Raw genomic sequence first — 21,821 nt, forward strand, 5'->3', positions numbered from 1 at the left:
TGCTGTTAATCGCAGGCTCAACAAAAATGAGGAAAAAAATTAATAAAAATATTCCTTTAGATACTATCTTTTGATTGTAAGAACTTCTGTCAAAGTTTGGTATAAATCCAGGATAGTTTATGAATCTAATAACTGTTTAAAAATCTTTAACTGCAGACTGTATTTAATGTTAACTGGAAGAAAAACTAAGTCCATTTATAAGTAAAATAGGGAAAAAATGAAATTTTTTTTTAACAAATTTACTTTTGGATACTATCTTATGATCATAAACAAGCTTCTGTCCAAGTTTGGTACAAATCCAGGATAGTTTAAGAAAGTTATTAAAATTTCAAAAACTTTAACCACAGAGTGAATATTTGTGGACACCGCCGACGGAATGTAGGATCGCTATGTCTCGCTTTTTCGACTAAAGTCGAAGGCTCGACAAAAATGAAGGTTCAAATCAAAAACAACTGGAAGAACAAGGAAGGGTCATGAACTTTAGTTATTTAGAATTAAATGTGGGAAAACATGCAGTATTCTAACCATTATTATTTCTAATTTCTGGACCTTTAGAAGAACTTTTCAAATTTGATTCCATCATGTAAGACTTCCAATTACAATTTTAACATTTACAAAAAGAACCGTAATATTTATTTAAAATTCAGTACAGATAATTCAATTTCGAAAAGAAAATTTTTAAAGTGTCCTCAAATTACAAATTATAAGTAAACATACGACAGGCAATAAGTACGAAGGACTGAATTGTAAGACATAAATCAATTGTTGGTTTTTACCTCCACATTCACCTGTGTGTTTACAACTTGTGTCTTATAAGGAAGAGGAAAACCTATAAAAGCCTTGACATAAAACAGGGATAATTAACCAATAAGATTATCCACTGTTAAATCAATAAAAAAAAATCTGCAGAACAAAAGATGGGGTATCCCCTTTAACGCCATATTTATTGTTCCTCAAAATGAAACTAAAACAGAATTTTCAAAAAACTGATTGAAGTTGAAATTAAACAAACAAAACTCCTCCACAATAATAATTGTCAACATAAACTGTATCAAAAGGTGAAATATGATTATGGATATAGTTTCAAAAATCAGTGTTCCAGCTTGAATCTCAGGGCAGAAGGGTGCTAGTTGTCTGAAAGGGCACTTTAGCGTTATAACCCAGATTTTGTGGGCACTGTTGGACAGTGTATAAATTACCTTGAATATTGCTAGGCTCATGCAGCTGGAGAACATTAGTTGTATTTAAACCATATTCAGAAATTAATGTGTTCTTGATATTGGTTCCAGGAAGAATTTTTTTTTTATCAAATTATCATACCATGAAGCAAAGCATATCATTTTGATGTTAATCTAAACAAACTTGTACATTTGGTAAGGAAAATAATCATCAGAAATTTCAATGTTTTATAACTTATACCAGTGTATAAAAAGAAACAAGTAGTTTTGAAAGATGGAGTTATACATGCAAAATTGAATGTTTAATGTAATTAAATTATCTACATTTAAATTACTTGTTCAAGCATATAGTATATATGTTATTGAGAGTTATTTATTATCATTTGAATTGTTACAAAAAAGTATTTTTAAGTGCACACCAAAGTGCTCCTCAGTAAGGAGTTTTATAAATATAACAGGTGAGACTGTAGATGATCATATTATATTGATGCAATAATATATTGCAGAAGGTATAAACAGTTACTTTTTTCTCCATCATTGTTAAAAATAAATTTGTTGAGTGCTCCTATGTCAGGAGGATTATAAAATACAAGAAGTAAAACAGGAAGTGAATCTTGTTATGTTCAAAGTACAAATTTCTTTGATTCTTCTTTAAATTTCATACTCATGGTTAAGAAACAAAACATTTTTTACAAATTAAGTCAAAACTATGTATGCCTTAAACATTGTTTAAGATTTTATTTTTTATGTTATGCCTACTGAAATAAATTTTTTCAGGTGTACATGCTGTACATAAACATTACAAATGGATAACATGTGGACATTTCATTCTGTATTAAATATCTAGTATTTGTTCAATTATCTTAAATCCACTAATTAGCAGTAAACAATCATTAACAAAGGTGATAAAACTGCCAAAACATTAGGTATTTAACTTAATCCCATTGTCAGTTAATTAGTGTTACACAATCAGGTAACAATTTTACCGGAAACGCCGGTAGGCATGAAATTTGGAAATTTTATTTTTTTGAAAAGGCAGAGGGGTGCATTCTTTTACTTTGGAGGGCAGAAGGGCGGGGGTAAGGGCACCAAGGGCGGGCTGCCCTTCCATTTAGGGCAGGCGGGAACACTGAAAAATGATTGACAATATCTGTGGATGATGTCTGTCATGACTGCCAAAAATTAATAATAATTGTTTATGATAGATTATGAAATATGTTTGTTTTTTTATTATGGTATTGCATCACAATTATCCACTCAGAAGTTAAAACCAAAAGTTAGCATACAATATTCCCTGGTTAAATTGTATAATTGGCCTTTTCAAAGGCAGTTAACCCTGGTAAAATTGTAATATGAGCCATGTTAAAGGCAGTTAAACCTGGTTAAATTGTAATATTGGCCATGTCAAAGGCAGTCAAACCTGGTTAAATTGTAATATTGGCCATGTCAAAGGCAGTTAAACCTGGTTACATTGTAATATTGGCCATGTCAAAGGCAGTTAAACCTGGTTAAATTGTAATATTGGCCATGTCACAGGCAGTTAAACTTAGTTAGTGGTAATATTAGCCATGTCAAAGGCAGTTAAACCTGGTTAAAAACTATGACATACAATGACATGGTTATAGCACATATTATCACTAGCATAGTATTTCCATGCAATATCAAATTATTACTATGTGCATAACTGTATTTCTTATGTGCAAAAAATACATTGTTAACCCTAAAATGTTTTCTTACACTACAGGGTTACAAACCCCCAACAGTACTAATCAGATTGAGAAGAATGTGCCTAATAGTATTACATAACTAAATAAGTCAGAATATTCAAGTTGTTGAGTGTGGGCAGAATATGGGAGAAGTCCAAAGTCTTAACCTTCTAATTTCATCACATCATAGAGGACTTATAAATCTGGTAACTTCTTTCACTGACTACAAACAGTGAGGAGAACCTTATTCATAGCCTAGTTTGATTGGCTTGTTATCAAGTACATGTTTTGCCTTCATAATTCTGTATTAACCAATAATTTACTGGAAATAGAATAGCAGTAGGTAATCTTTGATCCCAACTTATATCACAAACAAACATACAGGAACCAATCATTATACATTGGAATCTGTCTGTGACTGCTTAATGCAGACCAATACTGCTTTTAACTAACAACACAAATGATCCACGTCATTCATTTGTTCACTGATGAAGAAGCAGAATTTATATCTGCTTAAAGGGTTTCATTTAACCTTCTATAGTCTATATATACAATTGTACCATGATCACTCAGTTTACTTTCTGGAAAAAAAACATAATGCACTCAGTAAACTTCACAACTTCAGCAAAAAATGCACTCAGTAAAATGCAAAACTGTGTAGAGAAAAATGCACTTGGTAAACTGTACAACTTCAGCTAGAAACTGACAAACTGACAAATTGGTAGACAGAATGGAAATGAGTATCATATATACAAGAGAGGTTTTGTGCACAGCAAAATACCTGTTTTTTGTTTGTTTGACTAAAGATAGTATGAAAAGATTTTCTCCAAATGTAGCCAGTGTATATATGGACTATAATTGATTGGACAATATCTTGTAGCTTAGTACATTTGCTTATTCCCTCCTCTAGTTATCCTATGTTTTACAAGATATTTAATTTTTGGCTAATACTTGGTTTCAGTTAATTACCCACAGTTATTTTACCATGTTTCCCTTTGAACTGACTGCATTATTTTCTCATTGAACAAAACTTCCTTCTAACAGATTAACATTACAAGCTGCAGGATCAAACCAGCGTACTATGTAGCTACGTAACACATAAAAATCCTATCTTATAAAAGCTATTGAATATGTTAGCTATATCTACATAGTTCATCAACATTTTAGTCCTGTTAAAGAATAAATTATGCATGCAAATCTACATATAAAATAAACAAATGATTAGTTTAAACTTATCTGCAAGTAATAAATATTATCTACCATTTTTTACAGTAAAATTATCAAAACATTCATTGGACCATCTATTAATGCAGTTCCTTGGAGGAGTTTTAACCTTTATAAACATTCAATAATTGTTCAATGGCTTAACTCTGTTTAGAATAAAGTGAATTGTTATTTTCAAAGTACCAGTATGAACCTTCTAATTTCATCGTACAATTGTCAAAAATCAATTTTCACTCTGGACTATTTGTAGCTTTGATTTCTTATGTAAGAGTACGTGCAGAGAAGAGAAAATACAAGTACACCTAATGCCTTCACACTTTTTCAACACTGATTGGCTTTTCGATCCAGTACATGTTTTGCTTTGGAAACTTTGCATTTATCTCAAATTACTTGAAATGATATGTAGTGTTTGTTCTCCTAAATTTCTCCTTTAAAACTTGTTTAGCACATTTTATGCTATTTGCACATTATTTGTGACTGAATACAGAGACCTAATTAAAAATTGGATAAAGAAGAAATGTATATACCCATGTTCATGATGTTTGGATTTTAAACATTCAGAAAAAAGTGTTGTTTGCCTTTCTTTTTCTCTCTGAAAATAAATTTGTCTTGAAGGTGTCAATTGTAAAAAATAAATTCATATTATTCCTCTCAACAACTGCAAGGTTTTAAGCAATTTCTAGACATCATGTGCTGTGTTTATACTTTAAATGTTTAGACTTTCTTGTTCCAAGTTGGCTTGGTATCTTTGACTTCTTTTTTTTTCATAAATGATAAACTTGTGTCAAATATTTTTCAAGACTAAGTACAAGAACTGATAAACTATCAACATATCACCATGATAGCCTTCACCTTATCATGTGTCATGCTTATCAAAGTTTTGATGAAGTAAATCCTTGGAAGATTTTTATTACCTCATCATCATCTACAAAAACAAAGATGAGGTTTTGTAATTTCAAAGACATCTTCTTCATTAAAATTAAAATCCATCTGGAATCATTAGCCTTCAGAAATCAATAACTTCAAATATAAGATGTGATTAAGTATGGAACTAACCTACTTTTTCACCCCTGAAGTTAACATATTTTTCTAAGAATGCAATCAAAACCTAAAAATGATTAAAGCATTCTCAATAACATGATGAATGACTTCTTTCATCAGTCTGAAATATTAAGATGAGAAAAAAGCATTATTGTAAAACAGCCTTCTTCACGATGATGAATTTCTGTGTAGAAATTGACTTTTACAGCTTTAGGAAGCAACATGTCAACCATATTAATTTTCCAAAAATCCACAATCTTCAATTATCTATGACCGACTTTTTTCCCTGTCAATGAAATATGGAAATTTTGCATGTTTAGTTTGTACTGCATATTGTTTCTACTCCCCAAAGAGCAACTAAAATCTATCAACACATAACAATTGTCAGGAATCAGAAACAATGTTGATACAATGACTGGCTTTTGTACATTGAAAAAAGCTGGTTCTACCTGCTACTTTCATTTGAAACTCAGCCTCACACAGTGCATATGTACCAAGTCAGAACTATAAATGATTGATTGTTGTTTGCTTAATATTTAATGGCAAATATTTCATGCAATTCTGCACAAGAACAAATCAAAGGTATGATCTGAGAGGGGACTCCAGTAGTGGAAACCCCTTAGGTCACAAAGTCACATTTTAAAATCTCTTCAGGTGACAGATCACTTTTAAGCAAATTTGAAAGCTTTTAGTTTAACAATAAACCTGCAGTAAAGGTCACAGGTCAGGTTGAAAGGTCCCCACCAAGGTCACAGGTTAGTTCTGACAGAACATGTTGAAGCCACAGAGAGTCAGGCAGTCCAGGGACTAAACTTGGGAATTTCAAGCTGGGAGCCCAGACCAGATATTTCATAATTAGTTTCTATATGTTCAACTGAAATTTACCTGAAAGTTTAGGGGCCCAGCTCAAAATCTAGGAGCCATGGGCGACTGGGCTCCCTTTAAGTTTTGTCCCTGGGCACTCATCCTACATCCAGATTGTGATATCCCCATTCTGACAGAACCCCCATCTAAAGTATGTATTTTACTGAATAATGGGAGAAGTCTAGAGATTACTATATTTCTATACACCAGTCAACCCTTGGGAGTCAAGACTTTGACGTTCAATCTCTTTCTGTTCCTAAGATGATTGTTTTTATAGATTACCCAAAATAAGACATTGATGTAATACAATAAATCTTAAATTGTCCTATTTTTTTTTTATTCCATATTTTTGATAATAAGAAAAAGTTATCAGTCCAAATTTGTGCTGAAGTTGAACTATATTGACATGCTACTTTTCTGACAGAACTCCAAAAAAGCAACCTGTCAACATATGCCAAAAATGCAATTTATAAACAATTCTCAACACTTAACACATGTATTTTATCATGCATAATCATTCTCAACAGATAAGTCAAAAGAAATTATTATCATATATTTCTTTTTTTTTGCAATGGTTAAAATTTCAAATGAAATATCATATAGACATTTTATTGCAACAAATGAAATAGAATACCAAAAAGAACAAAAAATTAACCAATATACACTTTACATGACACAATAGAAACACATACATTAGCAGGACAGAGAACTTCTAATATCTTTCTTCTTCACAAAGTATTGAATATTTTACAATCAAACAACAATGGAAAGCTTAAATACTTAAAAGTTTATATCCAAAATATGCTCACAGAAGTGAGTTCAAGTAAGGTGAGACTCAGGATTTCACCTACACACAGAGTACATCAATAAAGTGTCAGACTGTCTGTTTAGGACCAAATCATTGATTTGTATCAATTATAAACTTTGATTCTCTTTGTTATCATATATCAATCAATATTTTCCCAGGATATTTGAAGTTGGTTAAAAAGGATGACCTAACTGTATAAACTGTCGCCTTTCATGTGAAATATCAAAATAGCTCTGACAACCTTGTCTTTTAATTTATCAGTATCTTACAGAAGTACATAGTTTGGTTGCCACAGGGACACACACAATGTATAAAGGATTGTCCTCAACTTCAATGGTATTAACCAAAAAATTGTACATCATCTTATTTAAAATTTCTGATTTTAGAAGCTTTTTTTAGGGTCAAAGTCCTTATTCCCTTACAAGTTATTATAAACATTTGATCAAGAAATATGTCTGTGCAAATAGACACAAATACAAATCATTCCATAGGCAAAAGAATTATACTAGACAACTGGACCAAACGTTGTTCATCTGGACTTGCTTACAAGAAATTTTGAAGGTAGACCTATCTTTATTATATAATTGTTCCAGTAATAGTAAGTATCCCATTTAATAGGACCAAACCAATGTCACTTAAGACCTAGTCCAACAGTCACCTTCAGTATCTGAAATTTCAAATTTCACACCAAGCACTATTTTCAAAACTGATAACTTGCCTAGCACCAAAAATGCACACTAAGTTTTCTCAATATTTCAATTTTAAAGTAAAATTTGAATTAAAAAAGAAACCATTTAATGCTCTTTATATAAACATTTCAGACACATTAATAATTGTATTGGCCTAAATATTTCAAGTAGTTAGATTCACATGTCAATTTTTTTAACAACACAATTCTACTTGAATTTTGCAGCTTACAAATGAGTAAAGCATAATGGAATGTTTCCAGACTAGTCACAATATATATGACTGTGAAATGTCAGAGTCGGCTGCACGGATTATCTAATTTCAAAGGAGACAGACTGGCCAATAATCATGTTATGTAAGACTGCTACTCTCAATTATTGGCTAGTAGCACTACTGGATATCATAAACAACAACAAGATTAATTGGTTGTAAAATGAAGAAAAAAAAATCCCAGACAATTACTGAATCCAGTTATTTCCAAACGTATTTCACCCTAATGACTTTATGGGGGGTCAAATTATCAAGCTATCTGAAAAAAGCTAGGTTCATCTTACATGATAATTCATTTATTGTCAAGAAAGGATGGGTTGGCTTATTAATAAAATGAACTTATATCTCTGTAACACAGTCTCTAGTGATGGCAGGATTTTCAAAGAAATAACAATTCTAAAAAATAAAGAAATATTAGCTAATAAAAGGAGAAGGCCACAAAATATTTGAATATTGAAAATTCATTACATTGTATATGGAAACCCACAGGCAGGAAAAATAGGGAAGGTAGGTGGGTAAAATATATTTTTATTTTTGGAAAATATTTTACAGTTGATATAGGAAAATTGTTTTAGACTTTAACAGTCATTGACAGTGCTAACCAAAAATAAAATGTGTTTGGAACTGAGGGTGGTCATTTTTATTTATGGTAGATAGGAAGCAGAACTATATTTTGTGAGGGAACATCAAGGACAAACGTTCTTCAAAGAGATAAGATGACCACATTTTAAACTCATCACGGACAAGCAAACCTGCAATGCTGGTATGAAGAATGACCAACCCACACTAGAGATTGTTACAATGTGAAGTACCATAATTAAGCAGCACTAGAGAGTTTCCATTAAGCTAGGGTATTAGTTTGAAGCGCTGGCATTAATCATGGTAACCAGTGATGACAACTGAAGATTTTACCACTGATTGCTGCCAAGTAGTTATTTATAGGTACCTTGTAATTGTCCAGAATGCAAAATGTTTGTTTATGATCAACTGCTGTTTAGTAGTTTCGTCCAGAATTGACAGTAACTCCTAGGTAGTTTACTTAATTAATATATACATATATCATCCTAATAACAAATTAATATGACATGTCAATCCATATTCACAAATTATGCACCTACACCATGAAGAAATTTAAACAGCTAAACAAAATAAAACAGTTGGAACAACAGCTTCAAGAAAGATGAACACAAAAATATAACACTTTGAATCAGAGGACAACATGACTGCTTAGAACTAAATAGAACCTAGGTCAACAAGCCTTGTGAACCTTAGTAAAACCAAGACAAGACTTTTACCATTGAATTTCTTGGCACTAATCATGGTATTGAATTATTGATGTAAGACATTCAAACTACAAAATGTACTTAGTTATTTAATTGTTTTATTGCTATTAATCCCTGGTTAATTGAACCAGTCAAGTGTTTTGTGTTTAATAAACTACCCTCTCACTCTATGTCAAAGAACCATACCACAATCACTGTCACTAAGCTGATAAATAAATAGCCCAAAGGACAATACATATGTACAACATACTAAATGAAAACTGATTTACAACTTGTAGTAAAGTTCAACAGATTATGTTAGATAATAAAATAGATTAATAAAATATAACCTGCAATTTTTGAAAAGATTAAAAATTGATTTTTAAAATAGAGCTGATGATTGATATCGAGACGACCTTGTATACTGATTGATCTAGATTAAAGATAAAAGGGTCAATATTATGTGTATTCTATACTCATATTTATAAATATCAGCCATAACAAAGCTCTAATCACAAGGTTATCAATTTTTTAGGCATGGCTTAAGACTATCAACATGACCACAGTCACATGACCACAGTCACATGACCAGAGTCATGACAGGTTTTCTTGACAAGTTTGATGGAATTTTTTGTTATGTAGGAAACAGGATCGACAGAAATAAACATGAATATTTGTAAATCACATGGAACATCAAACGGTTCTAAGTTGAGAAACAGCAGTACAATGACAGTCTTTTCTTCCTAAAACTACATTTCATATACAATCTAGTAAAAATAAGTTCTTTGCATTTGTTCCTGAATTTTGTTGGATTTTATCAATAGAAGATGAAGAACATATCAATTAAATGGGCTCACAAGGAGAATAGTACAATTCACAGTTTATATGTTCTGCATGCCATGCAAGCAGGCTCTCTTGTTCACTATGAAAAATTGCAAATTTAACACTGTAAATATTTGCCTTCTTGAAGTTGAAAATTGACCAAGAAATTTCAGATATTTTGGCAGTTAAAACCAACAATTCATTAAAACATTTACAATCTTGATCAACATTCTTTAGATTGTTCTCCTGTTGTCTTTATTGAGATTAAAGGCCATTTAATGAACTGTTTGTGTGACAAAGTGTACAAACTCCCACACCATGTTACACATTATGACAGTTTTATGAAGCTTTCACTTAATCTATTAACCAAAGGCATCCATAGTTACATCCATCACAATGCTTCTACTGTCAAGTTTTCATGTTTAAAACACATTTACGGTTTAGGCACATTTCTAGCATGCATTTCCAGGAGCAGACCTCCTTTAAAGGGGGCGTAAAAGAAGAAAATGTTTAGGGAGAGTAGCATCATCATAGTGACTGAATTGAATTAAAATATTTTCTTGTAAATAAAGGGAAATCATTTGCATTTTCAATTTGTTAAAGGAAAATTTTTTGCCCCCTCCCTTGGGTTGTTGTCAAATATTGACATGAACTTTTAATTTTGTTCATACCTTATTTTCCTTTATTGATATTACATTGTCTGTTTTTCTTCAACTTATGGTTTTAATTACCCCATTGCTATTTTCTCCCTCTTTTTACTTTTTTTTAATTAACTTGTTGTCCTCTGGTATATTTTTGTTACTTATATGGAGTATATCTAAATAGATTTCTTCTCCATATAAGACCTTACTTACAGACTATTGAAACATTTAAGATTCGGAGAATTATCTAGATTTATTTTTGTTTGCATGACTAAACACTGACATACATCTACAACTTGCTAGAAAAATCGATAAATAATTTACACATGAAAAACTGCCTTAAATGCACCAAATAACTAAAATTGTTTTGTACTTAAAAGTATATCAGGTCTGTGACTATCAATTTGTAAATGAGGCAGAAAATAAAGATGTAAAATCTATAAAGTGATCATTAGCAATGTAAAGATTTTCTACATGGATTTCCTTCCTTTCTGAAGACAGTATCCTTTACACTGTTACACTAACAATCAAGACAATATATAAACTAATAAAAGTCAACATGTTCAATATATCTTCCTTGGTCTCTAATTATCTTCCAAGCTTTTGTTTACCACAAATAAGAATGTATCCTTTTTCACTTTTAATATCATAGATATTTCTAAATTACTATAGAAATGCAATTTCATCTTTTATGAGTGAAATTGTACAGACATTATGAAAGTTAATACACTTTTATAATTTGTACTTTTAAGATATTGTGGTTTTGACTTAACCTATATTTATGGTGGTGAATCTGTGTTGTAAGCTTTCTGTTAGATTACACTTTCTAATATTCTGATATATATATTTGTATGAATATTGAAGGGTGTGTGTTGGTTGCTTACAGAGGTATTTGTTGATGGTTATTTATAAAGATGCATGTTGTTGGTTGTTTATGAGGGTGTTTGTTGGTTGTTTACAAGGGTGTTTATTTGGGTGTTTGTTGGTTGCTTACAGAGGTGTTTGTTGTTGGTTGTTTATTAGGGTGTTTGTTGGTTGTTTACTAGGGTGTTTGTTGTTGGTTGTTTACGAAGGTGTTTTTTTAGTTGTTTATTTGGGTGTTTGTTGGTTGCTTACAGAGGTGTTTGTTGTTGGTTGTTTATTAGGGTGTTTGTTGGTTGTTTACTAGGGTGTTTGTTGTTGGTTGTTTACGAAGGTGTTTTTTTTAGTTGTTTATTTGGGCGTTTGTTGGTTGCTTACAGAGGTGTTTGTTGTTGGTTGTTTACAGAGGTGTTTGTTGGTTGTTTATAACGAGTGTGTTTGTTGGTTGTTTACTAGGGTGTTTGTTGGTTGTTCACAGAGGTGATAGTTGTTGGTGGTTTACCATACAAGTCCTTGTTTCATTAAACATAAAGGAATTCATCACTTAGATGGTTTTAATTGATTCTGTAAGTTTAATCATTTATTTGTTTTACACATATTAAATGTGACTTCATTTCTACAGGTATTTCAGTGCCAACTAAGATATGGTTCCATGCTGACATTCTCCTGAGATCATTTATATGCAGTTTAAATTATTGATGAGAAAGCAGTAATTACACAATACAAATCATCAATTAATAGACAAGATGCATTAGAAATACTACTGTAAAATCTAGGACAAAAAACACATTATTTGGAGTAATCTAAACAGATTCTAATAAAATGCTTCGCTGGGCGCAGCTTGATACGACCGCAGAGGTCGAACCCTGAACAGTTGGGGCAAGTATGGACACAACATTCAAGCTTGATACAGCTCTGAATTTGGATTGTGATTAAATATTTGACACAGCATAGGTTTCTGACACAGAAAGAATGTGGTCTAAGAACTTCAATTTTTTTAATTTACCTATTATGGTCCAATGTCCAAAATCCAAATACATGGTTAGATTCAGCATATCAAAGAACCCCATATATTCAATTTTTGTTGAAATCAAACAAAGTTTAATTTTGGACCCCAACTTGGACAAACTTGAAAACTGGTCCCATAATCAAAAATCTAAACACATGTTTAGATTCAGCATATCAAAGTACCCGAAGAATTTAATTTTTGTTAAAATCAAACTAAGTTTAATTTTGGACCCTTTGGACCTTAATGTAGACAAATTTAAAAAACGGGACCCTAAATTAAAAATCTAAAAACACAGTTAGATTTGGCATATCAAAGAACCCCAATAATTCAATTTTTGATGAAATCAAACAAAGTTTAATTTTGGACCCTTTTGACCTCAATATGAACCAATTTGATAGCGGGCCCACAAATAAAAAATCTAAATACATGGTAAGATTCAGCATATCAAAGAACCCCATATATTCAATTTTTGTTGAAATCAAACAAAGTTTAATTTTGGACCCCAATTTGGACCATCTTGAAAACTGGGCCAAAAATCTAAAATCTAAATACATGTTTAGATTCAGCATATCAAAGAACCCCATATATTCAATTTTTGTTGAAATCAAACAAAGTTTAATTTTGGACCCCAACTTGGACCAACTTGAAAACTGGTCCCATAATCAAAAATCTAAACACATGTTTAGATTCAGCATATCAAAGAACCCCAAAAATTCAATTTTTGTTAAAATCAAACTAAGTTTAATTTTGGACCCTTTGGACCTTAATGTAGACCAATTTAAAAAACAGGACCCAAAATTAAAAATCTAAATACACGGTTAGATTTGGCATATCAAAGAACCCCAATAATTCAATTTTTGATGAAATCAAACAAAGTTTAATTTTGGACCCTTTTGACCTCAATATGAACCAATTTGATAGCGGGCCCACAAATAAAAAATCTAAATACATGGTAAGATTCAGCATATCAAAGAACCCCATATATTCAATTTTTGTTGAAATCAAACAAAGTTTAATTTTGGACCCCAATTTGGACCAACTTGAAAACTGGGCCAAAAATCTAAAATCTAAATACATGTTTAGATTCAGCATATCAAAGAACCCCATATATTCAATTTTTGTTGAAATCAAACAAAGTTTAATTTTGGACCCCAACTTGGACCAACTTGAAAACTGGGCCCATAATCAAAAATCTAAACACATGTTTAGATTCAGCATATCAAAGAACCCTAAGAATTCAATTTTTGTTAAAATCAAACTAAGTTTAATTTTGGACCCTTTGGACCTTAATGTAGACAAATTTAAAAAACGGGACCCAAAATTAAAAATCTAAATACACGGTTAGATTCGGCATATCAAAGAACCCCAATAATTCAATTTTTGATGAAATCAAACAAAGTTTAATTTTGGACCCTTTGGACCTCAATGTGGACCAATTTAAAAACGGGGCCCAAAATCCAAAAACTTAATACACGGTTAGATTCAGCATATTAAAGAACCCCAAGAATTCAAGAATAAAACCCCATTGAAATTGATCAAGAAATAAGCAATTTATACGAAGTATCTTCTTTTGCACAATACTGTGCAATTGAATATTTCTTGCTATTGCGCAATACTGTACAATTGACAATTTCTTGCTATTGCGCAATATTGTGCTATTGGATATTTCTTGCTATTGCGCAATACTGTTAAATTGAAGATTTCTTGCTATTGCGCAATACTGTGCAATTGAAGATTTCTTGCTATTGTGCAATACTGTGCAATTGAAAATTTCTTGCTATTGCACAATACTTATTATATAATAATTTACACATCCTGTTTGGTGTGTATCTCCTACCATATCATTATTATTTGCTTTTAAATATAAATCAGAAATAACCAACTTAAAATGGAAAATTTTAAAAGAAAAAAAAAAGGAAAAAAAGAAAAAAAAAAAAAAAAAAAATCCCCCCCCAATTTTTTGAACCCCCTTATGATTCATCACCCCCAAACTCAATCCCAGCCTTCCCTTTGTGGTATGGTACCTTGCAGTACAATTTCAGAGAGATCCATACACTTGAACACAAGTTATTGTCTGGAAACTAGAAAAATGCTTATTTTTGGCCCCTTTTTGGCCCCCAATTCCTAAACGTTTCGGGCAATTACCCCCAAACTCAATTCCAGCTTTCCCTTTGTGATATGGAACCTTGTAGTACAATTTCAGAAATATCCAAACACTTACACACAAGTTATTGTCATGAAACTAGAAAAATGCTTGTTTTTTGCCCCTTTTTTGGCCCCTAATTCCTAAAATTTTGAGGCAATTACCCCCAAAATCAATTACAGCCTTCCCTTTGTGATATGGAACCTTGTGGTACAATGTCAGAGAGATCCATACACTTACACACAAGTTATTGTCTGAAAGTTACAAAAATGCTTATTTGTGGCCCCTTTTTGGCCCCTAATTCCTTAACTGTTGGTACCATAACCCCCAAAATCAATCCCAACCTTCCTTTTGTGGTATTGAACCTTATGGTGAAATTTCATGGAGATCCATTCACTTAAACTAAAGTTAGAGTGCGAAAACCAATGTGTCTTCGGACGACGACGACGCCAACGTCATACCAATATACGACCAAAAATTTTTAATTTTTGCGGTCGTATAAAAATGTGTAACAAGATATTTACAAAGTCACGGTTGGTTAAACTACTGAGAAACAAGTGCCCTTAAATAAACTATTCATCACAATAAAGATATATATCAGTATAGCATGTCAAACTAATGTCACACTAATAAATACCCTTTATAAACTCTTCATTCTTACATAAATACACATCAAAACAAGGAAATATGGTGCAATCTGCCACTGAGACAAAAATACACATCAAATCAAGGAAATATGGTGCAATCTGCCACTGAGACAAAAATACACATCAAATCAAGGAAATATGGTGCAATCTGCCACTGAGACAAAAATACACATCAAAACAAGGAAATATGGTGCAATCTGCCACTCAGACAAATATCCTCCAAATCCAAAAGTTACCACTTTGTAGCATTCAATAATAGAAATGTTATAATAATAAGATGTGGTATGATTGCCAATGAGACAACCAAATGACAAAGATGTCAAAAGTTATAGGTCATTGTAGTGTCTTAAACAATGATATAACCCATACCTATAGAAAGCTATAAAAGGCCACTGAATGACACAATGTGAAACAATTTAAAAGAGAAACCAACTGACTGATATAGTCAACAGTAATAAACGAAAAGCAGTATAGGACAATCACTGAACTTATTTCACCAACATCTTCATTCAAGTATTAAAAGTTATTTTAGAACATTGCTGTTTTGGAAATTTTTCCTCCCACATGAATCTGGGCCTATTGAAGTGTACAAACAGGTGTTTTCTACAAACATCTAGAGTCAACAAATGCAGAGTACTTCATTCACTGTAATTTATGGATTGCAGGGATATGTAGGCTAGACAAACCTTTGATAATTGAAACATCAAATGTACTTGATAATTTTGAAATAAAACAAAATCTTTTTAAACTAAAGACCAGTTGTCACCATCAAAGTTTTCTTGTACAAGTTTTCTTGGTTAAAGTTTTCATGGATTTTTTTTATAGTGACAACCATCAAAGACAACTTTTTTGACCTTTTTAACTTTTGATTCGAGTGTCACTGATGAGTCTTTGGTAGATGAACCACACCTCTGTTGTACAAAATTTTAATCCTGGTATCTATGATGAGTTTATTTTGATGGAAAACTTTGATAGTGACAACAGATGACTTGCAACAAGTTTACCTGGTCAAAAAAACCTTTGATAGTGACAATCAGGCGTAACTTCAATTCTAACAACTCTATTACCTGAATAATTATCATATGTGTGTTTTTTATTTAAAGAAATTATATATTAATCTAAGAAGACTTTTATGTGTCAGATTTTTGACCAACCTCCCTTCATTCATTCTAAATGTAAACAAACAACTGCTAATGAAAACAAGGACGACTTTATCACAAATTATACAATTTTCCTGGAATTATTTTCCCTCCCACATCCTATAGGAGTGACTAAATCTTTATCATGTATTGTAAAATGGTTTATAAGACATTCACCATGGAACACACAGTTAATTTTAGAATCTCATTAAGTCAGTTTTCATTATGTATTTAACCAGGGAGAGAGTTGGATTATTAACTCAATCAATTGATTCACTGCAATCAGTAAGGTTTTTACAGAAACAGGTTAATCTCACAAAAAAGAAATCAGTAAACTGAGCTGTAAACATACAAAAATTATGATTTGAATTGTCAATAAACACAAAGTCTAGGTAATACTTCATCAATCAAATTCAATTGACTTTCAAGAATGGACATATAAACATATGGGACAAAGAATTTTAAATTAGATCTAATTCTGATGTAGTACTGATCAACTTCAAATCTTTTTACCACTTGACATTATTATTTGCTCAACACAAAATCTTTAAGAAATTTTGAAAAGATTAGATTACAGTAATTCTTGAGCTTAGATTATAGGTAAAATTTGAACTGCCATTTTTAAAGAAACTGGTGTCAGAAGAGTGACTGATAAAATGATCGGTACAATAATTCATAAGATCTCCAGATAATGACAATCTATATCTAATCTATGGAAACCTTTACCATCAAAATTGTATATAAACATGAAACTGACCACTTCAGGAAAGGGAACAATGTAATAAAGAATATATGAGTTTAAAAAATCTAAACATAGATAGACTAAATTTGACACCAACAACATGTTTCCAGAAGAATGCTAGAAGCCATGATTTTGAAAGGAAAAATTATCTATGACTCAATGTGAGCATAAAATAGGCCTAAACAGAACAGTAATATAATCTGTAACACAACAAGAAACTGTTTTATACTGGCTGCCACTAAAGGCATTATGATGAGCCACCTAAGCATTACAATCAAAGTTTGTAATTCATGAAAGGACTTTGGTAAAAGTTTGTAATTTATTAAATGACCTGGTCAACTTATTGATATCCTCACCAAAAACTATGTATAATTGGTTTACTTTGGTAGAATGTTTATCAATGAGTCTGATTTAAGATGGCACACAGTAGCCATATTTGGCATAACTTTTTGGAATTTTTGGTTTTCAATGCTCTTCACCTTAGTTCTTAATTTTGCCTTCCAACTGATTTAAATGGAGCGCCACTAGTGAGACTAAAATGCACCCATGACACCCTACAGAATAACACGGGTGTAAGATGAGTATGTCACCCAGTTTCACAGTGAATCACTCAACACCAGCAACAAAGATTTTTAAATGAATCTGTACTAGGTTCTACTTATTCTGCAAAATATTCTTTTTTCAAAATTTTCACACGCTTCAAAACTGCAAATTTGAAAAGACTTGAGAAAAAAAACATAAGAGAAACAAATTGTTCTATTCCATTCTTGCATAATATCTGTAATTTTATTTTTGGAAAACATGGACTTGAAGACTTACAAGTAAATTATCTAAAACTTTTACTGGTATGGATTCATCTAATTTCACGAGTATTGAATTTCATGATTTGAGAAAAAATTTTCATCGCTTTGTAGCTTGATCACTTACTCTAATGAAATCAAGTAAAACTGATTTATTCCAAGCACCAGTAAATTTACACTTCAACAATCCTATTTAAAATATCGCCAAAACCTACCTTCCTAAGTTGAACATATTTGCCTACTTCAGAGTTAGCAATTTTTGCCTTTATACATTATCATCCTTTATTCTTAAGATCAATTAATTTTCCAAGGAAAAAAAAAAAAAGTAGAAGAAATAATACAGATGTTACATAAATCATGTAAACATAATGTATCAAATCATACAGATAAAAAATCAACTTCATTTTAACATACTTTAAATGGTGATTTAACTGCCTTGTTTTGTAAATCAGAATTTCAACTTATTTCAAATTTCAATTTAAGAATGATCAAAAAGCTACATCAAGACTCATTCTTTCTATAAGGCTTATTTCAGTGCGAGTCAAGTAAGTGTGTTGATTTTTATTTTACGGCATTTATTATAAATTAAATGATCCCCTTTTAAATACTGGTAAATTAAATCTCAATTTCATTATAAAAAAAAATGTCATGTAAATTCTTTTGTCACCTGAGTTATGATTTAAAACCCAGGAAGAAATATCGGAACGTATCCTTCAAAAATTAAATACCAACAATTTACTAATATATTTTCAGATAATGTATTTAAATCCCTAATGTCATGCTTTTCATTTTTTTTTTACAATACATTGTAGTTGAAACTAATGTACGTCATGTATGTTGTTTACTGCTTCAGCAAATCTGATTTATTCAAAATTTAAAAAGGTTAAAGAATACATGAATATGTACTTTTATTAGCAATTCGTAGAAATACATGTACTACTTCATTTTCTAAATAATTTACAAATAAAAATCCCTGAAAATATGAAATATTGCAGACAAATACATGTATAAATACATTAATATCAATAGATAAATCATATTTTGACTGAAATTTTGCAACTTAAAAAAAATTAACTGAAAATACATCACTTTTAGCAAAAGACAAACTTTACTCACCTAGGCTCCTTTACAGGGGCTTTGTTCCCTTGTTTACATGTGTCTTTCCGGGGTGGACATTCAGAAATCTGAAATAAGGAATGGAACAAAAGGTCATTGCACTTATTACGGGAATTATCCGATAGCCATAACATTTTACTGTCTCCACTCCAAGACTGCAGCCATAGATGAATCCATTGTCAGTACACAGGGGGAACAGGTTGTAACATGCTTACAGTTCATCACCTAATGCACAACTATTTTCATTCCATCTTTGCCAACAAACATGTTATAATGAAGTGTCATGCTATGTGTGTACAAGTTGTTATTTGATAAGGGAAAATGAGCTGAGATTTAAACTGACAGATCAATATCAAACAAACGCAGAAAAAATATGCAGGATTTATGTCCCTTCAAACAATACACAAATCAATAAATAAATTGTATCGGACTGCTTTCTCGGAGACATACTAATTAAAGAATTTTTTGTAGTACATTATGTGACCTAATCTTAGGAAAGATTTTAGCTGGAGGCCTTTTGTCATTTCTAGATCAGTAGTAGAATGTCATTAATCAATGTTTATCTCCGTAAAGACATGGTTTTTATGTTATTACACAACCACTAAACCATTTGTGTTGGTGAATAAGTCTCTACAAATTTTATGGACGTGCTTAATATCTTGTACAAATATAAACCTATTATTGACACGTTTCAACATAACTCATACTCCATAAGCCAGTCAACTGACCTTAAACCATGTCAAAACAAGTTTTTTATACAGTATATTTTACAACAGCTTATATACTCCCCCTACACCTACATTTCTTACTGACCAGGACCAAAGACCTAAACCCTCTGGTGTTATGACACCAACGAATCGAAACAAGAGGTACATCCTCAGGCTAAGATGAACAAACTCAGTAAAATAAGTGCACCCACTAGTTACAACATAATGGAATGGCCGTTGCCTATGTATTTAATAAAAGGAAATGTGGGGTATATATGTCAATGAACCAGATACTATTGAGGTCTTCATACAATCTTCCATGATAGAAATGTGTCATGTCTAATTCTAAAACACATCTTATCTAAAATACTGTAGATTCATTTATTTTTGTTTGTTGGAATTTTCGTGAATTGAGGGAAAAGGATTGAAGGAAAATTGTATTTTCATGGACTTTTGAATTAGTGGTTTTGCCAAGTTTGCATACAAGCCTATAGAAAATTTGAAATTCGTTGATCAATTGAATCCATGGTTCATCTTTATCCATGAAATCCATGAAAAATTGGTATCTTGTGAATAATAATGAACTTACAGTAGTTGTTAATACTATCAAAGATCCATTTCTAATGTGCTATTCCAGTCCACAGGGAGACATGTAACCCTACCTGGATACATTATTCTGTTGCAGATCCAACTTTGGTCTTATGCCTAAATGCTGCATGCAAAGGGGAGAAGCAACAAATACCATTGTTCAAGTCTTTGGTTTTACAGGGTATACGTAGGAGTTATATTAACACCCCCCCCCCCCCCCCCCCCCCCCCCACACACACACACACACCAGGTGAGCACAATACAACAAAACCCCTAAGGCTGTTTATTTCAATAGACTTTTTTTCTGTCAGTAGTTTCCACCTCTTACTGATGTTGTAAAGTTTTGGGACAGTCATCAGAATCATCATCATAAGTGTCAATCATACTGTAAAATCATTCCATAGGTTGTTTAGTAATGCTATTGTCACTCTGAGGGTCCATGAGTGACCACACTATAATGTTAATTCAGAATTTTTTCAATATTCATATTCATGCAAAAATTGTGATGAAAAAGGTAATGCTAAAATAAAAACTTGCATTCTAAATTTAGATAGCATTATTTGTATGCAACGTCAACTGAAATAGCAATAATAAATCTCATATTTTTGTCCATTCATCAAAAATCACAAAAATAAATATTGTACAAACATTTGTGATATTACAGTATACAAATTGTATGTAAAAGAGGCATCACAATCTGCCAAGGTATATGTACTAATCATGTTTGTTTGCTGTCTTATTTCATTCACCCCAAAATATCCTTAGATTCATATTTCAGTTTATTTTTAACTCTGAAGATAATGACTATTATATAAATGTTCCTCAGGAGAAAACCTGATAATACCTTGATTATTGATGATAGTACCTATCTATTTATGGCGTGTTAAAGTGATTAAGCTACAACAATACAGAAAAATATATGGACTACAGCTATACAGAATTAATCTCGCCAGCCTTTATAAAGTTCTATATATAGAGTTCTTGTCTGTAGAAAATGATCTTATTATCAAGCTATAAATGTGATTACAAAATAACTGTCAACTTTGTCAATTCTACAAATAGCTTAGAAAACAATACACATGACATCGAAACAGTCAAGGAGGATATGAGTGTGTGTTATTAAAGATATTCTTAGTACCAGTATTCATTTTTCTGTGTTAAGATGGCTTTATTTGACCTCTATATGAAGTCTATTTAAAGGTTTTGTTAGCTTCAGAGGTGAATACTGACAATTTACAAAATAATGTGTTAATGAGCCTATTTATTTATTTGACCTTAAAATGAATAGTAACAAAACCATGTGTTCCGAGTCTTATTTAACCTTAAAAAGTAAGTATTGTGTTTTTTAAGAGGATTTAAGAGGTATCTATATTGTTTTACATATTTTTCCAGAGTTAATTTCTTAGGACACATTGTTGAGTAAACACCAAGAGAGATAATTATAGCATCCTTACCTTAATGGGTTCTTTATCCCCTTCATCTTCACTGTCATCACTGACAGTAAGATCTTTTATGATGTCATCATTTCTGTAAAATATAAAATAGTCAATCAGTACAGATATTCTA

At 31.5% G+C, this 21,821-nt stretch overlaps 1 protein-coding gene across 1 annotated transcript in view; it reads right to left on the bottom strand.

The window, feature by feature from the left end:
• Positions 1-21,821, bottom strand: part of LOC127716383 (AF4/FMR2 family member 1-like) — an 87,333-nt gene that overhangs the window by 35,183 nt on the left and 30,329 nt on the right. Inside the window, exons 8-9 of the mRNA XM_052222567.1 lie at positions 21,710-21,782; positions 18,961-19,028 (exon numbers count right to left, since the gene is read on the bottom strand). Of these exons, the coding sequence (XP_052078527.1) occupies positions 18,961-19,028; positions 21,710-21,782 (141 nt within the window). The remainder of the gene's footprint in view (positions 1-18,960; positions 19,029-21,709; positions 21,783-21,821) is intronic.

The sequence above is a fragment of the Mytilus californianus genome, unplaced genomic scaffold, assembly GCF_021869535.1.
Source record: "Mytilus californianus isolate M0D057914Y unplaced genomic scaffold, xbMytCali1.0.p SCAF_9, whole genome shotgun sequence".
In the NCBI taxonomy this organism is placed as follows: domain Eukaryota; kingdom Metazoa; phylum Mollusca; class Bivalvia; order Mytilida; family Mytilidae; genus Mytilus; species Mytilus californianus.